The sequence below is a fragment of the Penicillium nucicola genome, assembly GCF_028828085.1.
Source record: "Penicillium nucicola strain IBT 29836 chromosome Unknown utg000002l, whole genome shotgun sequence".
Lineage (NCBI taxonomy): Eukaryota > Fungi > Ascomycota > Eurotiomycetes > Eurotiales > Aspergillaceae > Penicillium > Penicillium nucicola.
The window spans coordinates 426,275-444,525 of NW_026643126.1; the positions used below are offsets into that span (position 1 = coordinate 426,275).

The 18,251-nt window shown below is 49.9% G+C and overlaps 6 protein-coding genes across 6 annotated transcripts; 4 read left to right on the top strand and 2 right to left on the bottom strand.

Moving 5' to 3' along the window:
- Positions 1-73: 73 nt before the first annotated feature.
- N7511_001916 (putative C2H2 finger domain protein) lies at positions 74-569 on the bottom strand (the record flags this gene model as incomplete). The annotated part of the gene is made up of 3 exons (XM_057124341.1): positions 74-191; positions 272-451; positions 529-569. The coding sequence occupies 3 exons, from the start codon at positions 567-569 to the stop codon at positions 74-76; spliced, it is 339 nt and encodes a 112-aa protein (XP_056986500.1).
- An 887-nt stretch (positions 570-1,456) lies between these two features.
- On the top strand, positions 1,457-4,075 carry acoA (aconitate hydratase ACO1; the record flags this gene model as incomplete). Its single annotated transcript, XM_057124342.1, has 4 exons — positions 1,457-1,492; positions 1,614-1,631; positions 1,726-1,803; positions 1,853-4,075. 4 exons carry the CDS (start codon positions 1,457-1,459, stop codon positions 4,073-4,075), a joined length of 2,355 nt encoding a protein of 784 aa, XP_056986501.1.
- Positions 4,076-4,736: 661 nt separating this feature from the next.
- On the top strand, positions 4,737-5,806 carry N7511_001918 (uncharacterized protein; the record flags this gene model as incomplete). The annotated part of the gene is made up of 4 exons (XM_057124343.1): positions 4,737-4,820; positions 4,875-4,887; positions 4,945-5,304; positions 5,370-5,806. The coding sequence occupies 4 exons, from the start codon at positions 4,737-4,739 to the stop codon at positions 5,804-5,806; spliced, it is 894 nt and encodes a 297-aa protein (XP_056986502.1).
- Positions 5,807-6,515: 709 nt separating this feature from the next.
- Positions 6,516-8,218, top strand: N7511_001919 (glycosyltransferase family 20 protein; the record flags this gene model as incomplete). Its single annotated transcript, XM_057124344.1, has 5 exons — positions 6,516-6,822; positions 6,883-7,255; positions 7,304-7,674; positions 7,722-8,061; positions 8,119-8,218. 5 exons carry the CDS (start codon positions 6,516-6,518, stop codon positions 8,216-8,218), a joined length of 1,491 nt encoding a protein of 496 aa, XP_056986503.1.
- A 744-nt stretch (positions 8,219-8,962) lies between these two features.
- On the top strand, positions 8,963-9,679 carry N7511_001920 (uS17 family ribosomal protein; the record flags this gene model as incomplete). The annotated part of the gene is made up of 1 exon (XM_057124345.1): positions 8,963-9,679. The coding sequence occupies one exon, from the start codon at positions 8,963-8,965 to the stop codon at positions 9,677-9,679; it is 717 nt and encodes a 238-aa protein (XP_056986504.1).
- Positions 9,680-10,366: 687 nt separating this feature from the next.
- N7511_001921 (uncharacterized protein) lies at positions 10,367-17,407 on the bottom strand (the record flags this gene model as incomplete). The annotated part of the gene is made up of 14 exons (XM_057124346.1): positions 10,367-11,306; positions 11,354-11,885; positions 11,932-12,181; positions 12,235-12,810; positions 12,861-13,549; positions 13,601-13,782; positions 13,840-14,839; positions 14,904-15,038; positions 15,086-15,433; positions 15,661-15,757; positions 15,844-16,092; positions 16,168-17,157; positions 17,235-17,264; positions 17,339-17,407. 14 exons carry the CDS (start codon positions 17,405-17,407, stop codon positions 10,367-10,369), a joined length of 6,087 nt encoding a protein of 2,028 aa, XP_056986505.1.
- Positions 17,408-18,251: the final 844 nt, after the last annotated feature.

Here is an 18,251-nt window from a genome sequence, read left to right on the forward strand (position 1 = left end):
TGGTCGCGTAGCAGAGGTAGCTCTTTGCTTCTTTTGCTTCTTTTATTTCTTTCCCGGTCGAAGTCAAACTTGTTTAATCCTCCATCGCGTCGGGGTTCTCTTTGGATCGCTTGCCGTTGTCGGTGACACCGAGTCCAATGGCACGTTCGGCGAGTTCCTGGCTGTGAGGCTCCTCCTTGAGAATTTTGAGTCTGGGAAATGACGCGTTAGATATGCGATCTGGGATCGTGACGCAAGATATGTAGCATGCGACCGCAATATATGTACTCACCTCTTCTTGTGGTTCTTGCCCTTGGTGTGAGACTTGAGGTTGTAATCACTCTCAAACCACTTGGCGCACTCCAAGCAGTAGTGCTTGCCTAGACCAGGGAGGTCCTCAACATCCTTGGACTCCTTGAAAAGCTCAAGGTGACGGGGAGAGTCGATATCGCGCAGGACTTGGTCGTAGTCTCTGGAGGGTAAGTTAGCACACCACACATCGTTTGACTCGATACTAAGGGACACCAGATACTGTGCATCGAGACATACCTGGTGCGACGCTTGGTCTTGATTCTTCTGAGAGCACCCATTGTTGCCGATAACCTCGGATAGCCGATCAGCGTAGATGCAAGTGAAAAAAAAGATACTACCGATTTCCGGAGTGAAAGAAAGCGAAGCGGGTCCCATTTGTTCAGTTTGAGCGATGAAATTTCCGCTGACTGTGGGTCACGGGGCCCGATTGAAACGCCTGGGCTGTGATTGGCTGGTTGACAAAGGCGGCGACGATGCGGGATTGCCGTCGGCACGCCTCGGCTCAGCGTCACCGGTTTACGCTGTATTGGATGACGTCTGCATGCGGTATGATGCTCCGAATATCCTATCCTAGATCCTATATTCATTATTCTTATGTTCTAGATTTGGATATAGCTGTATTGTGAGTGGCAGAGAGAGCTAGGGTACACGTGTATCAGATGAATCCACATGCCGGGGTAACAGGCCGAGTTTAGACCTTCGCCTTTGGTCCGAACTGGGGATGTAATTGGAAATCATTTGATTGGTGGCCGAATTATACCCGTCACATGTCTGGTATCGCCATTACATTCACATGGGAGTATATTCAATTTATCTTTCGAGATACTGGCGCGTATGTTGGTGAGAATAAGAGCTGAATGAGTAGAGAAATCAAATAGCTGGATTAGGAATTGTCCATTCCTCAACTCAAGAATTGTCGGAAACAGCCATACTCCTTGTAATCCTTTTGCCGTCGCATGCGGGTTTAGCTCCAATACCGTACTGTATCGCCGGGGTAACAAGCGGTTACGGCTCTTGTCTCGGACCCCGTAGAATCTTTCTCCCACTCAAAAGCAAGCTTTTATCCATTTCTTCCTTCCTTTCTTTCCCTCTTCACTCTCCACTCTCACTTTGAAGGTGGTAACTAGCTCTTGGATGTACTATATCATCTGTTAGAGCTTCCATCATGATCACTACCCGCCTCGCGCGCGCCGGTGCGCTGGTAAGTCTACCCTATATCCCTATATCCTCGGCTCATCGCGGCGAGGCTGGCATCTGTCAACCTCGATCGACCTTGAAACTCCTTTTTGGATCAAAATCAAACTAACTCGCTTTTTGAATAGGCCCCCAAGTCCCGTCTTGTAAGTTTTATCAAGAAGCTCCCAGCTGCACGTGGCACGCACAGCTGTCGGCATAAGATTGTCTCAACCCTGCAGATACTAACAGTCGGAATAGCTTTTCGGGAGCCGGGCCTACGCTACCATTGGCAATGACCCCCTCGACAAGAAGGTCGAGATGACCAACCAGGAAACTGTGAGTGGCTATCCGGAAGTTCCACTATCAATCGACTAACCCAATATAGGGCCACTACATCAACTACAAGAAGATGTCCGAGAACCTCGAGATTGTCCGTTCCCGTCTTCAGCGCCCTCTCACCTACGCCGAGAAGGTCCTCTACTCTCACCTTGACGATCCCCATGGGCAGGACATCCAGCGTGGTGCCTCCTACCTCAAGCTCCGCCCCGACCGCGTTGCTTGCCAGGACGCCACCGCCCAGATGGCCATTCTCCAGTTCATGTCCGCTGGTATGGACTCCGTCCAGACCCCCACCACCGTCCACTGTGACCACTTGATTGAGGCCCAGATTGGTGGTGACAAGGATCTTGCTCGTGCCAACGAGATCAACAAGGAGGTCTACGACTTTCTTGCCTCCGCTACTGCCAAGTACAACATCGGTTTCTGGAAGCCCGGTTCCGGTATCATTCACCAGATTGTTCTCGAGAACTACGCTTTCCCCGGTGGTCTGATCATCGGTACTGACTCTCACACCCCCAACGCTGGTGGTCTCGCTACCGCTGCCATCGGTGTCGGTGGTGCTGATGCCGTCGACGTCATGGCTGGTCTCCCCTGGGAGTTGAAGGCCCCCAACGTCATTGGTGTCCGTCTTACTGGCCAGATGTCTGGCTGGACTACTCCCAAGGATATTATCCTGAAGGTCGCTGGTCTCCTCACCGTCAAGGGTGGTACCGGTGCCATCATTGAGTACCACGGTCCCGGTGTCGACTCCCTGTCCTGCACTGGTATGGGTACCATCTGTAACATGGGTGCCGAGATTGGTGCCACCACCTCCATGTTCCCCTTCAACGACCGCATGTACGACTACCTGAAGGCCACCAAGCGTCAGCACATTGGTGACTTCTCCCGCGAGTACGCCGCCCAGCTCCGTGAGGATGAGGGTGCCCAGTACGACCAGCTCGTTGAGATCAACCTGTCTGAGCTCGAGCCCCACGTCAACGGTCCTTTCACTCCCGATCTTGCCACCCCTCTGTCCAAGTTCAAGGAGGCTGTCAAGGCCAACAAGTGGCCCGAGGAGCTCAAGGTTGGTCTGATCGGATCTTGCACCAACTCTTCCTACGAGGATATGTCCCGTGCTGCCTCCATCGCCCGCGATGCCCTTGACCACGGTCTCAAGTCCAAGTCTCTCTTCACCATCACCCCCGGTTCCGAGCAGATTCGCGCTACCATTGAGCGTGACGGTCAGCTCCAGACCCTCGAGGAGTACGGCGGTGTTATCCTTGCCAACGCCTGTGGTCCTTGCATTGGACAGTGGGACCGTAAGGACGTGAAGAAGGGCGAGGCCAACTCCATCATCTCCTCCTACAACCGTAACTTCACTGGTCGTAACGACGCCAACCCCGCCACCCACGCCTTCGTCGCCTCCCCCGACCTCGTCGTCGCCATGACCGTTGCTGGTACCCTCAACTTCAACCCCATCACCGACTCCCTCAAGGACAAGGATGGCAACGACTTCATGCTCAAGGCTCCCACCGGTGACGGTCTCCCCAGCCGTGGCTACGATGCCGGCCGTGACACCTACCAGGCTCCTCCCGCTGACCGTGCCTCCGTCAACGTCGCTGTCTCCCCCTCCAGTGACCGTCTTCAGATCCTCGCTGGCTTCAGCGCTTGGGACCGCAAGGACGCCACTGACATCCCCATTCTCATCAAGTGCCAGGGCAAGACCACCACTGATCACATCTCCATGGCTGGCCCCTGGTTGAAGTACCGTGGTCACTTGGACAACATCTCCAACAACATGCTGATCGGTGCCATCAACGAGGAGAACGGTGAGGCCAACAAGGTCAAGAACGCCTTCACTGGTGAATACGACGCTGTCCCCGCCACTGCCCGTGACTACAAGGCCCGCGGCATCAAGTGGGTTGTCATTGGTGACTGGAACTACGGTGAGGGTTCTTCCCGTGAGCACGCTGCTCTTGAGCCCCGCCACCTTGGTGGTCTCGCCATCATCACCCGCTCCTTCGCTCGTATCCACGAGACCAACTTGAAGAAGCAGGGTATGCTCCCTCTCACCTTCTCCGACCCCGCCGACTACGAGAAGATCAAGCCTGAGGACAAGGTCGATCTCATGTGCACCCAGCTCGAGGTTGGCAAGCCCATGACTCTCCGTGTCCACCCCAAGTCCGGCGCTCCCGCCTTCGACATCTCCCTCAGCCACACCTTCAACGAATCTCAGATGGAGTGGTTCCACGACGGCTCTGCCCTTAACACCATGGCCCGCAAGGCTTAAATGGTTTATCTTTCATGACTCAACAATAAAACCTTCAAGTACCTGGGTTATTACCCCGGTACCTGTGTAAACTACATTTCTCTTGTGTGTTGAACGATTCAGATACATGCTTCGAGAAATACGGTGTGACGCGGCGGTCCATTATCATGGGCTGCCTGTGGTTCGCGTGTCCCTTTTCGAGCACGGTATGAGGAGTTGCGCTCTGGGAAAAATTATGAATGATCCTGTGTTTTCTGCGTTGATTCCCGATATTTGGGTGGGTTCAATGGATATACTCTGATTTCAGTTTTTGTATGTTAGGAATGGCATGCAACACAATTTTCTGTTCACTCTTCGCAACCGTAACTTATCTGCAACTGTAATTAGATTTTTAAAGTACAGTAGATTGTATTTTGTTCATAACGACATATCCGGCCAACTTGCAACTTAAGCCCAGGTGCCTCGGACAAGCTGAGATAAGCTGCCGAGGCTCATCACACCCCGCGCTGCACTCATATAAACCCAGAAACGGAGCCATCGGCAGAAATAGTCTCGTTATATTCGTTCATTGTTCTGACAGTCCTGACAGTCTCGTTGGACAGCTTGACTAAAATCTAGTCCACTATTGGTCCTTGTTACTCGCCACTTGACCAGGGTATACAGGCTCTCATTGATATCAAACATGGCCACGCAACTCGTCCAGCTTCCCGAAGTGGAGCGTCTCAGTGCCTCAGTCATTCGAATCCTAGGTGGCAACCCGGGGAAGGTGAGTAGATATACGTACATAGACTACTTGGACCCAAGCTTACCACGACTGCAGTTTACCCTCCAAGGTATCAACCAACATCAACCATCCAGCACCTCTGTAATCCAATCCTAATATAATATAGGAACAAACACATATCTGTTAGGCCATGGCCCCCAACGAATCCTAATAGACACAGGCGAAGGCAAACCAAGCTGGGCTGCAACCCTCCAAAACCTCTTAGCAACAGAAAAAGCCACAGTCACCCAAACCCTCCTAACACACTGGCACCCCGATCACGTAAATGGCGTACAGAACCTCCGAAAGATCTGTCCCAATGCACAGATCTTCAAAAACGATCCAAACACCGACCAAGCCGATATAACCGATGGCCAAGTCTTTTCCGTTGACGGCGTTACCCTAAGGGCGATTCATACGCCCGGCCATACGACTGATCATATGGTTTTTTGGTTTGAAGAGGAGGCGGCTATGTTTACTGGTGATAGTAAGTGACCAATTGTCAAATGCCAATTTATGGATCTTCTAGAATGTCTCTCTAACAAGAACCAGACGTCCTCGGTCACGGCACAGCCGTCTTCCAAGATCTTAAAACCTACCTATCAAGTCTCCACCGAATGCGCGAGCGCGTCTCCGGTGGTCGCGGATATCCTGGACACGGCGCTGTTCTGGAAAACACCGGCTCTCGCATTACGGAGTATATCAAGCATCGACAGCAGCGGGAAGATGAAGTATTGCGTGTCCTAAGGTATGGCAAGCTTGATGTTTCAGATGGGGAAAGTGGGAGTGGGAGTGAGAATGAGGGCGAGCGGAAGCAGGCGTGGACGCCTATTGAGCTAGTCAAGGTGATATACCGGGATGTCTCTGAGAGTTTGCATTTGCCTGCTTCTGGGGGTGTGTTGCAGGTTCTTGGGAAGTTGGAGGGAGAGGGGAAGGTTATTGATGCTGGTGATGAGGGGTGGAGATTAAGTGAGAGGTCTGCTTTGTAGATTTGGATTGTTTTTCGAGACCCTTGGTTCATGGCCATCACATGTGTGTGTGTGTGTGTGTATACTGTATAGGTCTGGTTCTCGAGGGCCTCAGCCTCTGAATCATGACGTTTAGCCACTCTTTGTTGATAGGCGAATGTTGTTTTTCTTTGGCCAAAAATAGACTCTTGGACCCTGGATCTGCCCTGCCTGATCTGATCTTAACTGTTTATGCCTCCATCTGTACCCTCATCCTTTGAAGTCCGATCATCAAGCTTAGGAATGATCTTATAGATCGGCTTACCTAAGGTCGGCGACGTCAGCGCTCGGTCATTGGAAGAGAGCAGGTGACCTGTGACTGGTTGGGCTGAGTTGCCCTGAAATGGTCAGAACGAAAAGGACCAGACCGTATTCATGTGTCTCTTTTCCCTGCTTTCTCTCTACTTTCTAATGTGATCGTTATTGAAGAATCTCCACCGTATTTCCCAGTTTATTCGGGGTGACCTCACTCGGCTCCCCGCCCTTGCTGACTTTCCGCCTTTCCCCTCCAAGACTTTTTTTGAGGCTACGGATAGCTGGATCTTTCTTCATTGTTGAGCACTCAAAGGGTTTGATCGTTCTTAGCAGTCCAGTCTCGCTTGACCTGGCAACTGTTCACCTGTTCACCGGTTCACCGGCTCCGACTCATCTCTTCGTATTCGCATTTCCCCCCTCCCCCCCAAGTTCCGTCATGACTTCCATTGAGCAAGAACCGAAACAGAATGAGGCTCGTTTGCTTCTAGTATCCAACCGCCTGCCGATCACCATCAAGCGATCTGAGGATGGAAAGTATGACTTCTCCATGTCCTCTGGGGGTCTGGTCAGCGGCCTGAGCGGCCTATCCAAATCCACCACTTTCCAGTGGTATGGCTGGCCTGGCTTGGAGGTCCCCGAGCCGGAAATCCCAGAGGTTAAACAGCGTCTGAAGGAAGAATATGGAGCTGTTCCCGTCTTCATTGATGATGAACTCGCAGACCGCCACTACAATGGATTCTCAAGTGAGTGCTGATCCCCGCAGAGCTAGCCGCATAGATACTGATACTCCAACTTTTCCATAGACTCCATTCTTTGGCCGCTATTCCACTACCACCCCGGTGAAATCACCTTTGACGAATCTGCCTGGGAGGCCTACAAAGAAGCCAATCGGCTGTTCGCAAAAGCCATCGCCAAGGAAGTGGAGGATGGCGATCTGATCTGGGTTCATGATTACCACCTCATGCTGCTTCCTGAGATGCTGCGCGAGGAGATCGGGGACAGCAAGAAGAATGTCAAAATCGGCTTCTTCTTACATACTCCGTTCCCTAGTAGTGAGATCTATCGAATTCTACCCGTGCGCAATGAATTGCTTCTGGGTGTTTTACATTGCGATCTTATCGGCTTCCACACTTACGACTATACCCGTCATTTCTTGAGCAGTTGTTCGCGCCTGCTGTAAGTATATCCTTGCGGATCTATGGAGGCTGTGACTAACCGAAGTAGTGGGCTTGCGACGACACCTAATGGAATTGAATTCCAGGGCAAGATAATCACCTGCGGTGCTTTCCCCATTGGCATTGATCCGGAGAAGTTCAAGGAGGGGTTAAAGAAAGAGAAGGTCCAAAAGCGCATTGCCACCCTCGAACAGAAATTCCAGGGCGTCAAGTTGATGGTCGGTGTTGATCGTCTGGATTACATCAAGGGTGTACCCCAGAAACTTCACGCGCTTGAGGTATTCCTCAGCGACCACCCAGAATGGGTTGGAAAGGTTGTTCTGGTACAAGTGGCTGTTCCCAGTCGACAGGATGTCGAAGAATACCAGAATCTGAGAGCCGTAGTAAATGAGCTGGTTGGTCGGATCAACGGAAAGTTTGGTGAGTACTCTGTTAATTCAAGCTTGAACAACTACTAATTGAACCAGGCACGGTCGAATTCCAACCTATCCATTTCCTGCACAAGTCAGTCAACTTTGATGAACTTATTGCTCTTTACGCCGTATCAGATGCCTGCATTGTATCATCTACTCGGGATGGTATGAACCTGGTGGCATATGAATACATCGCAACACAACAAAAGCGCCACGGAGTCCTAGTCCTTTCCGAGTTTGCTGGGGCAGCCCAAAGTCTGAACGGCAGCATCATTGTCAACCCCTGGAACACCGAAGAGCTTGCAGGTGCCTACCAAGAAGCTGTGACTATGAGTGACGAACAGCGAGCTCTAAATTTCGCCAAGCTGGACAGATACGTGTCCAAGTACACCAGGTTTGTTGTTCCTAGCCACAGTCTGTATTCTAAACTTGACTAACCCACCATCCCCAGTGCCTTCTGGGGCCAATCCTTCGTCACCGAACTCACCCGCATCTCCATCCATTCCGCCGATAAATTTCATGTGAAGAACAATGTCAACGAGGCCACGTAATAGTTCATCGTTTCCTGTGCCAGTACCGGTTTTCTGGCCATTGAAACGATTCTTCGAACTTTTAGATACACGAACATGGATGAGGCGAATGCTATTTTCTTGGGGGTTTTCTTGACTCCTTTATCTGTCCTGCGCTTTATTTTATGTTACTTTTTTACTTTTACTTTATTTTTTGTACGGGATGCATTGGGGTTTCGGCTCTGAATTGGGTCTCTAGGAATAATTGCCTATACTGTTTAGGTTGCTCGGTTTAGACTTTACTTTACACTTGTATGCATTTTCAGGCTCTCTACTACTCCATTGACTTGATTTGAGTTTAGTTTCTGTGTTATTCCTTGTAAGTTAGTTTAGATTGGCGTTGCCGTCTTATTGACGTTGACACTATTCGATGGCTTGGACAGCCTAGGAAGACTAATTAATTTCAAATAAAACTCACAAGAAACACTAGAGAGTTATAGCCATAGAATAATTTAACAGAACAATTCAGAATCCAATTTAGAATCCAATTCACCATGTTGATCGAAGTTCCAGAGCTGTATACTCCCGTGCAAACACTGCAAACATGCTTTCCCCGAGAAATTCTCGAAATCTCAACTGCAAACACCTCAAGTTCACAACCATTGGGAGACCATCCATCACCGCCATAACCATTCCCGAGTGTTCCGCCTCCTCAATCCAACCTCCCTTTCCATTCCAACCCAAATCCATCGATAGAGCAGCCACCCAGGCGCCCAGCCAAACACAATGGCACCAAACCACCTCCTCCGGGCCGTGATGCCACTCCGAACAATGACACCACTGGCCCTGACGCGCCCAGTCCTCTTCCAAACCTCCAAGATCACAGTCCCCCACCGCCAAAAAACAACAAGCACACAACCAAAGCCAGAAAACACCCCGCAAACCCTCACCCTGCCGTCCCGCCTGCGCAACTACGCCTCGGTCCTGAAGACAGGCACAGTCGTCTCCGTCGGCCGAATGGACCGCACCGTCCGCGTCTGCCACAGACACAACACCTACGACCGCCACATCGGCAAGTACTATCCGAAGGAAACGAACTACCTAGTCTCGGACCCGCGCAACAGTCTCCGCGACGGCGATGTCATCGAGTTCTCGTCCGGCGCGCCAAAGAGCAAACACGTCCACCACGTCGTCGAGCGAATCATCACCCCGTTCGGCAGTGCTATCTCCGAGCGGCCGACTGTGATGTCCCGTGCTGAACGTGAAGCTGAGCGTGAGGCGCGCTGGGCCGAGAAGTACCTGCGACGGGAGGAGCGGATTCTCGGTCGCGAGGTTGATCTCCGGGCTGAGGTCTTGGAGATGTTGGCTAAGAGGGGAGAGGCTGTCGATGAGGCTGCTTTCGGGGAGTTGTCGAAAGCTCAGTTGATTCGCGAGTATCATGGGGATCAGGAGCGTGTTGGAAAGATTAAGAAGCTTGTAAGGGAGAGAATGGAGATGGAGTAGACTATTTCTTCTTTTTTTTCTCTTCCCTTGGGGCTTGGTGCTTGCTGCTCATTTGATTCTGGGCTTGTTCTATATCTGTATTGGAGATGTCCATGGGTGTCCCTTGTGGTCATATCTCGTTTGTGTTCCGTCTTGGGGTTGCATGTCGGATTCAATGTACTGTACTATACCGCTTTAACTTATTTCTTTGCATTGTCGTCATTGGTTGAATCCTGCGCTGGTTTTGGTGTCATTTATGTAGATTTAGGGCTGCTTACCCGGGGTATATCGCAGCGGTCCTTGTTCAATAAGATATACTAGCATCCAGGAGACAAGAGTTATATTGATGATACAAGCGTTGAGCATTTAGCTATTCCCGCTACATGAGACTGCATAAATAACAAGATCTTCTTTTTGTTACCTTCATGTTCAGTTGCTAAGACTAAAACACGTAGCTGACCAAGACGACGACCAAGTTTCAGGAATCGATATGAAGAGTGAAACGTCATATGAAAAAGCAAAGATGGAAAGGAATCAATCCAGTTGGTAAACAGATAATTGCGTGTCTACCTCAACTCATGTCTATGATATACTAACACTATACGAGTGATCTCTACAGAATTAATCCCAGCCATAGTCCATAAAACCGTACAACAGATTCCCTTGCAATAAAACAGGAAAGATAGAAAGAAACAAGCCATGCATCACTTAGTCAAAATCAATGATATCCCTGAAGATATTGGGCAAATCAGAAGTATCATCCTGCCGTGCAACCAGGAGATTCGTGCTAGCTTCATCCATAGGGAAAGAAGACACTTCCCTCCGGGGTGGGACCGGGGTTTGAATACCCATGTATTTCAGAGGCTGCATCATGAAAGAAGTGATGGAAGAATTGCTCCTGGAGTAATTTGGGGATCCTTCGTTTCGGGGTTCGATTTGACTTGCCTTTCGTTTTAGGTGAGCCACACTTCTTTCCAGTGTTGTTGGCAGTTTACTCTGCTTTGCAGATCTCCGCTGTGATAATGATGGCTGTTTTGCAGAATCTTGGGATGTGTCGTCCTGTATTTCGATTACCTCGTGTTGAGTCTGGGGGGTTGATGGTTTGGTCTGGCTTCCAAGGGACGACTCAGCTTGGGGAACAGAGGGCACTGAGCTTGTTGAATACTTCTTTGTGGTATCATTCATAGCTGTGAAGGTACTTTGTGTTTGTTTGAATGTCATTGGAGAGTCTATTCCTGTGAGATCGGTGCCTGGTTCTTCAAGAAGGAGTGATGGGGAGATTAGATCGCTGAAGTCCTCTTCACCATAGTCACTTGAATGGGCTATCATTGGACTCAACAATTTCTTGGTCTTGGTTGAAAATATGCTTCTGCTTCTGTCTGATAGGGCGAACTTTGAAGCCTTTTTTTCGACCTGAGACGTGAGGCTCTTTGCCTTCGAGGAACTGTCAATTCTTTTGGCTTCAATGGTGTGCTGCTTCGACAATTTCCTCCCTGTATTGCCATTGATCCCAGGATTAATCTTCGTGATACTGTCTGAAATTTTCAATTGGCCAAGGTCATCATCCTTTTGAGTCGCAGGGATAGCCCGCTTTTTGGCAGGCTTAGGAGGCTTGTCCAGGCCATCACGGCAACAGAAGTGCTTGCAACTGAGACAGTCAGTCTAAACTTGGCTACAACAATGGAAGCTTCAAACCTTGTTTTGTCTTTGCACCGGTGGTTGCATGCCCATTTTCCATTAGCAAGTCGAATTGGCTCCGGGTTCTCGCCTTCTTGTTCACCCATGTCAGCGATCCATTCACCTTCTCGGGGCTTTGAGGCCTTCATCCCTCGCTCCAATGGACTTGGGGTTGTGTCAATCGAGAACCAGTCAATCTCATCATTTGGTGAAAACATTGGCTTGGAAGGATGCTTTGGCTTGGTTGGGCGACCACTGACGGTCAAGAAGTCTGCCAGCTGGAGATCATCACCATCGAAATCGGGATCGTCAACGTCTCGGTTGGATTTGGGAGCATTCTTCACCACAACTGAGGCATTCGTGGGAGTGGGTTGCTCTTGACAATGTTCCTGTGCAACTCGGTGAGGTCTCATCGTGCTGCTATCAACCATCTCTTGGACATCTCCTGTTCGGCGACCAGAACCCGTAGAAACCAAGCCCCCTTCTCGAATCGGGGCAAATAACGAAGGCGAAAGTTTAGGTCGAAGCTCAGCCATCCTCTCCGTTCCAGCTTTGAATAATTAGCCCGAAATCCGCATATCGGAGAACAATCATACCAATATCATCACACATAACATGGCAAACAACGAACTGCTCAGCACTAGCCAAATCCACAGAAAGATCAATCTCCAGCTGTTCCTGGAGCTTGCTTGCACCAGTCCGTCGAAAATCAATTAAGCGGCCATCAGATGTCTCAGTCAAACAGCAAACATAGATAGACCGGCGCTGAAAGACTGTCGGAACCTTGTCATTTATAAATGCAACCTCGACTCTGAATTGAAGAGCCACACCTCCATTCTTGACCTCCTGCGTCAAAACATCAGAGAGAGACAAAGCATGATCCGGAGTCATTCACAAACCTTTCCAAACATCTTAGTTGAAACCCTCAACTGAGGGAATTCCTTTAATCGCGACAACAACTTCGCCCCAAAAGGCGGATTCTTGCTGAGAACCATGTCAATCCGATAAGCCTCGGTTTCCCCCAGAGCTTCGAGGCTGGTAATACCGGCAGCAGCTAATTTACGAACAGCCACGACGCCAATTTGTTCAACCTGCTTCATCTGGAGAGGAGAATGATCCCAGACCTTAGCACCAAAGCTTCGTGCAAGTTCTAAGGCATTGAGAATGGCGATTGAATCGCCACGCGCGATCTGACAGTCGATCAAGCAACGTACTAGTCGGTTTGCATGGGCAAAGACTAGGGTTTTGTCTTGGTTGAAGGCGAACTTGTGTCTCTGTAGTTGATCAATGTCTGGGTAGTCGATGGCGCCGAGTTCTGATTGGAGGAGGAGGGATGTTTTGTGGCATGGGAGCGCTATGTCGACGTTTATCGGGAAGCGGATGGCAGGGTCTCGATTTATTTCGCGGTAAAGAGACTTTTCACTTCCTTTCAGGCGGATTTCGCGGAATTCGTCGCCTTGAGAGATCACGGCTAGCTAGTATGTTATTGTCAGTATGGAACCAACCGGGAAGAGATGAATCGTACGGTCTCCGAAAGTGTAGCCTGTGGCTTCAGCGATAACAAGACTTTCATAGTCTCAAAATGAATATAGTACCGAGCCATGGCATTACCGAATTGAGTCGAACAGAGGGTATCAGTTTCAACAAGCCCAACATCTCTCAAGAGCTGGATGTCCTTCTCACAAATTTGTCGCAAGAGCTCATCTTCATCCTCCTGGTTTGCGCCCTCCTTGAGCTTGTAATGCGTAGGATTTCGACGAAGCCTGACAAACAAAAAAGTCCCAGCAAGCCATTTAACAGCGGAGTCAAGGTCAGAGATATTCCCCAGCCCAATTTCAGCGTTGAGATGATCAATCAGATTCAGATGCAGGCAGCTCTCCAAGCTCTCAGACCCAGAAACAAGTTTCTCGTAGTGGTTCACGCGCTCCTTTCGGGTGAGGATGACTGCCGTTGCACTGTCATCGAATTGAGGGCGTCCTGCGCGGCCGAGCATTTGCATCATCTCCAGATCGGAGTATTCCTTGCAGCCACCTTCTTGCCAGCTGACAGTGTTCTTCATAATCACCAGATGACATGGTAGATTTACGCCCACTGCGAGGGTCGATGTGCAGCATATCACGCTGATGTGACCATCTCGGAACCCTGCTTCAACTGTGTGGCGGTCTGCAGGTCCTAAGCCAGCGTGGTGGAATGCGACGCCGGCCGCGATGGTTGCTGTTTGACATTAGATATGGAATAGAAAATTCAATGGAAAGAGAGACATACTCCTCAAATCATCGTTATGAGCATCAAAAGGTCTCACGGGTCCTTTCCAAAGCCTAGCTGGCGGATTCGTCATCGTCCAAAGACGAGCCAGCTCCTTCGCCGTTGAAAGGGACGAGTTTCGTGTACAACAGAAAATCATAATGGGCTTTTGGCAAGAGTGCATCCTAATGACCTCGGGCAACCTTTCAAAGCTCGTCAGTATAGTGAAGCACCCTCAACTCAGAAAAAACGAAATTTACTTTGACCCGCAGACTTTATCAAAAGCAAAGTCATTCAAAGTAGACTGGTACCCATAAACAACTTTCTTCAATATGACAGGACGAAATTCCTCCCCGAAATGCTCTCTGTGCGCAGGAACATGTTGATTCGTGGCATCCTTCCCAAGCCAAGTAGCGATATCCTCTGAATTGGGAACAGTAGCACTGAGCGCCACAAAGCGAACATTGGACCCGATATTTTTCATGCGGGATACCACCGCCTCAAGTGTTGCACCGCGCGTTTCCTTGAGAATGTGAACCTCGTCAATGAGGAATAATTTCACGAGCTGCATCAATTTCCCATGGTCTTTCCATTTCCGTGTCATGCTATCCCATTTCTCTGGTGTTGTAATTATGATCTGGCTACCCTGCACAGCACGCAGTTGCATATGATCTGTGTCACCGGTTAATTCTGCGCATTTGAGCTTCAGGGCTGAGAATTTGGAGTGCCAGTCTCTGAATCGTTCTGCACATAGGGATTTTGTAGGCGCTTGGTAGACGACCTTGAATCGTTCGTCTTTGAGGGTGTTGAGGAGTCTGCAGATTGCCAACTCCATTATCACTGTCTTGCCACTGCCCGTTGGTGCCGAGAGGACAATGTTTTCGTTGCTGTTGTAGACAGCGTGGAAGGATTTGGATTGAATGGCATTGAACAGCGGGAAGGGGAACATTGAGCGATAATTATCTGGTATATCATTCACTGAAACGAGTATGATGCCTCGAACAGACGGTGGAATATGACTAAAAGGCCCTTGTTGCCGGTTTATAGTCACCGTTCCAGGGCCTGGAAGGGTAGATAAAGCCCGGGCCGAGGATTCTGTAGCATCCTCATGGTACGAACCATTGTTGATGTGAAGACTTCGTTGTTCATGTCTGGCCTCCTTTCTTTGCTGGAACAACACTGAAGGGCTCGACAGTAATCTCGAACTGAGATCCGATGAAGTAGATGCATCACCACTGTGAGGAGAATTACTCGAAGTCGCTATTGTCTGTCAATATCTCACGAACGCCAAAGCTCAACTCGCAGTCAATTCAACCAAACTCACGTAGAAAGAAACGAGAGATATTCTCCGGATGAGGATCACGTTGGAAATGCATTTGAAAGGAAGAGGCCGGTCGAAATCCTAGATCTGCACTCTTCACGCCCATCTCTCGGTCATTCTGGGCTAGTAATTCCAGATCTTGAAATATATCAGTAGCTGATGTAGAGTTCAGATAAAAGACCTACCAAAAGCATCCAATTCCGGGTCTTGGTTTTGAGCAGGCAATTCCAGGGCACCGAAAGACTGTCGAGGAGATGGACTGTTGTAGTATTGTTGCTGAGAGCCTTCAATGAGTCTGTGGTCGATGGCTTCTGTTCTACTCTGGGAGGGGGAGGATTGATCAGATATAGCTGGGATTCGTTGGGAGGGTACACGGAAAGATTTAAAGGGTTGCGGCTGATGGTTCCTTCGCATTGTGACTATCTCTGGATAATGGGGGGTAATTTTGATGAGGTGAACTTGGACTACGGAGGGCGTAGGGCTGTAAGGCTGGTCTGTGGGAGGTGACCATGTGATGGCACGTGGACGCATCCCTATTTTCACGTTACTGACAGGTTCAACAGGACATCTGCCATGTGAGAACTGTGCAAGGCCTGGGGTATATGAAAGAATTTCATTGCTTCGTATATATGCATACATGAGCTAAACCGACCTAGAAAAAAAAATCGTAGTTATGGACGGCGAGAGAACATGCAAAAGGCTAGCAAAGAGCAAGCAGCCAGCTCCAAGAGGGCCAGCACAGAACACCAAGGAATGTTACAAGGGTGGTTTTGTAGCGATTGAAGGAGCACCGCGTTTGATTCTGCTTCTATCGGGTATCCAATTTCATTGCCCGTGAAGAAAAGAGACATGTCACTCTGATCTCAAAAACCAGTTATGTAGGTTCAAACAGTTATTTCTCGTCGAAATAAGTGCTTGTGCTTACATTCCGGCTGGAGCTTACCCTAGCGTGGCCTGGCGCTGGGGAAGTCGGACGAGATGATGACATGCCGTCTGATAGGAATGGAGAGGTGGGAAGCTTGATAGAGAAATCGTTGGACGGAACCACTGGCGAGCCGTCGGGTCCTTCGGCATCCTTTTCGTAGCTGTCGACGCGGATTGGAGGTGGGCGAGAGCCACTAATTGCAGAGGTGAAACTTGGGTTTCCGTAGTAGTGGGTTGCTACCAGGACTACAGCCGAGCCCAGAAGGAACTAATACAGTCAGTATTTGATGGTCAAATGTGAGGCCTTGCAAAAACCAAGAAACTGAATAGGTAAAGAACTCACACTTGCAGTAAGCTCAAATTCAAAGAGCCAGATACTTCCGATGGTACTCAAGATAATATTGACGGTCGTGGCCAGACTCCTTGCATCTTTCTGTGCATGGCTGACGTAGAAGGCTGAGACAATGCCACCAAGAGCCTGGATAACAATAGTAGACCACACCGCCCAATTGTAACCCTGGAAGAAGCCATTTTCGGCGATTTTCTCGCCATCACGGAAAACAATTCCAATGAAGAGAGCAGGGAAGATAGAGTAAATAGCCAGTTGCACGTTGCGAACCCACAACGAGATGTGGCTCGAGCTATCCTTGAGTACTTTTTCAAAGTAAGTGCTAGCCAGCCCAGAGACCAAAGCCGCACCGATAGTCGCAAGGAGGCCGATAATTGGGTTCAGATGCGGGTCAGCAGTAAGGATATCCTCTTCGATACCCTCATACGTCGCAGACCGCTTGTGTAGACTACTGCCAGAGCTGCCAGATCCAGAGCCTTGCTTGACAGCCTTCCACTCCTCGAGCGAACGAGGGAAGTAGTGATTGGCATGGTCATCCTGCAGCATCTTCTCAGTGCTTGCATCGGGGATCTGCACCAAAGCCACGCCAACCACGAGTAAGAGGAGCAGGCCCCACTTCCGGGCTGGGATGCTCCGTCTCAGAAGCATCAGACCAAATATGGCCGTTGTCAGGAACTTCAGCTGGTAGGTAACCTGGAAGGTCGCAGCACGCAGGTTCGAGAGCGCGATGTAGAGCAGCGAGTTAGACAAGACGTCTAGACTAGCCGGGATAGCCATTTTCCAGCTGTCTCCCGAGAATACCGCGCTAGTTAGGGAGAAGAATAGGGATGTGGCGGGCATGGAGGGAGGAGCGCTTTTCGAAACGTTATAGAGGGCCATTGTGAGGGAGATGGCCAGCTTGACGACCTCGACAAGGAAGACAGCCGTGGATGTAAGGTACCGTTTTCCACCGGCGGGGGGCATGACTCGAGAATAATGGGCCAGCTGTAGGACCGTAAAAATAGAGGTCAGTCATTGATGCTTTTACAAGAATCCCGTCGGCGCGCAAACAAACCACTTACCAGCACAAATACTGTAGACTCCGCGGTCAGCTATAAGAATATCAGGTTAGCGACGAACATAGATCCAGGACTGCACCAGTGCGATGCTACTGGATATCCCATACCAGAACCCAAGGCGCGTTATTAGCCACAGCCCGTAGCCCAGAGGCCTGACGTTGTGCGCGATCCGCCATGACGAAAATCGTAGATCGCGATCGCAAGTTCCGGGGCTATAAACCGTGGCGGAGGTTATGTTTCGAGGGAAAGGTATAGAGAAGTTCCAGATATGTCGCCAAAGTGAGACTCGTGACAAACTGAGGGAACCGGAGGGGGGGCAAGGTATCGAGCAAGCTGCGATCTGCGAACCAGGGGCTAATTTTGAGGATTTCCCCTTTGGGCCTGATGTCAGGGCTCCAGAGGACGATCACGGAAGAGAAGAAAGGAGAGAATAGGCGGTCAATACTTGGAAGGTGAAGAGAGAGCAAGAGAGCGTCACAATAACAAAGCCAAGTAGTCAATCCGGGGTTATAGAGATTGGGCGGTGTGGGTCACAGGTCCAGACCAAGGTTGAGTTCAGCTTGAGCTTTCTTCTCTTTCTCCCCCAGTGACTTGGACTTGGAGATCTTCGACTTGGGTATAAACTGGGCAAGCTTCGTTAGTTTCGTTTGGGCATTCTTCAAATACTCGATCTTCGTTTGCCCCCCAGCCCCAATGGCCTTATGTGACGTCAAAATCTGCCGTCGGGCCCACGTCTGATTGCCCCCTCGTTGTTAAGAGCTTGCCATTCGTTCGTATTCTCGTATATCTCCATCTGCTACGGGGTACATGTATGATGTTCACCTAACTGTACTGTACTGTACAGCCTAGTTGCTGCATTGCGTGTTGGTCCAGTCGGCAGTGGTCCAGCCAGCCACCGTCTGATTGGGCTTGCTGCAGTATATCAGCCACATTCTGTCAACTTGTACATCCCCTGTGCAACATCGGTGAAGCTGGAGCGTCCTTCTATGGGTTTACGTGGAGAATTGAAAGATCAGTTGT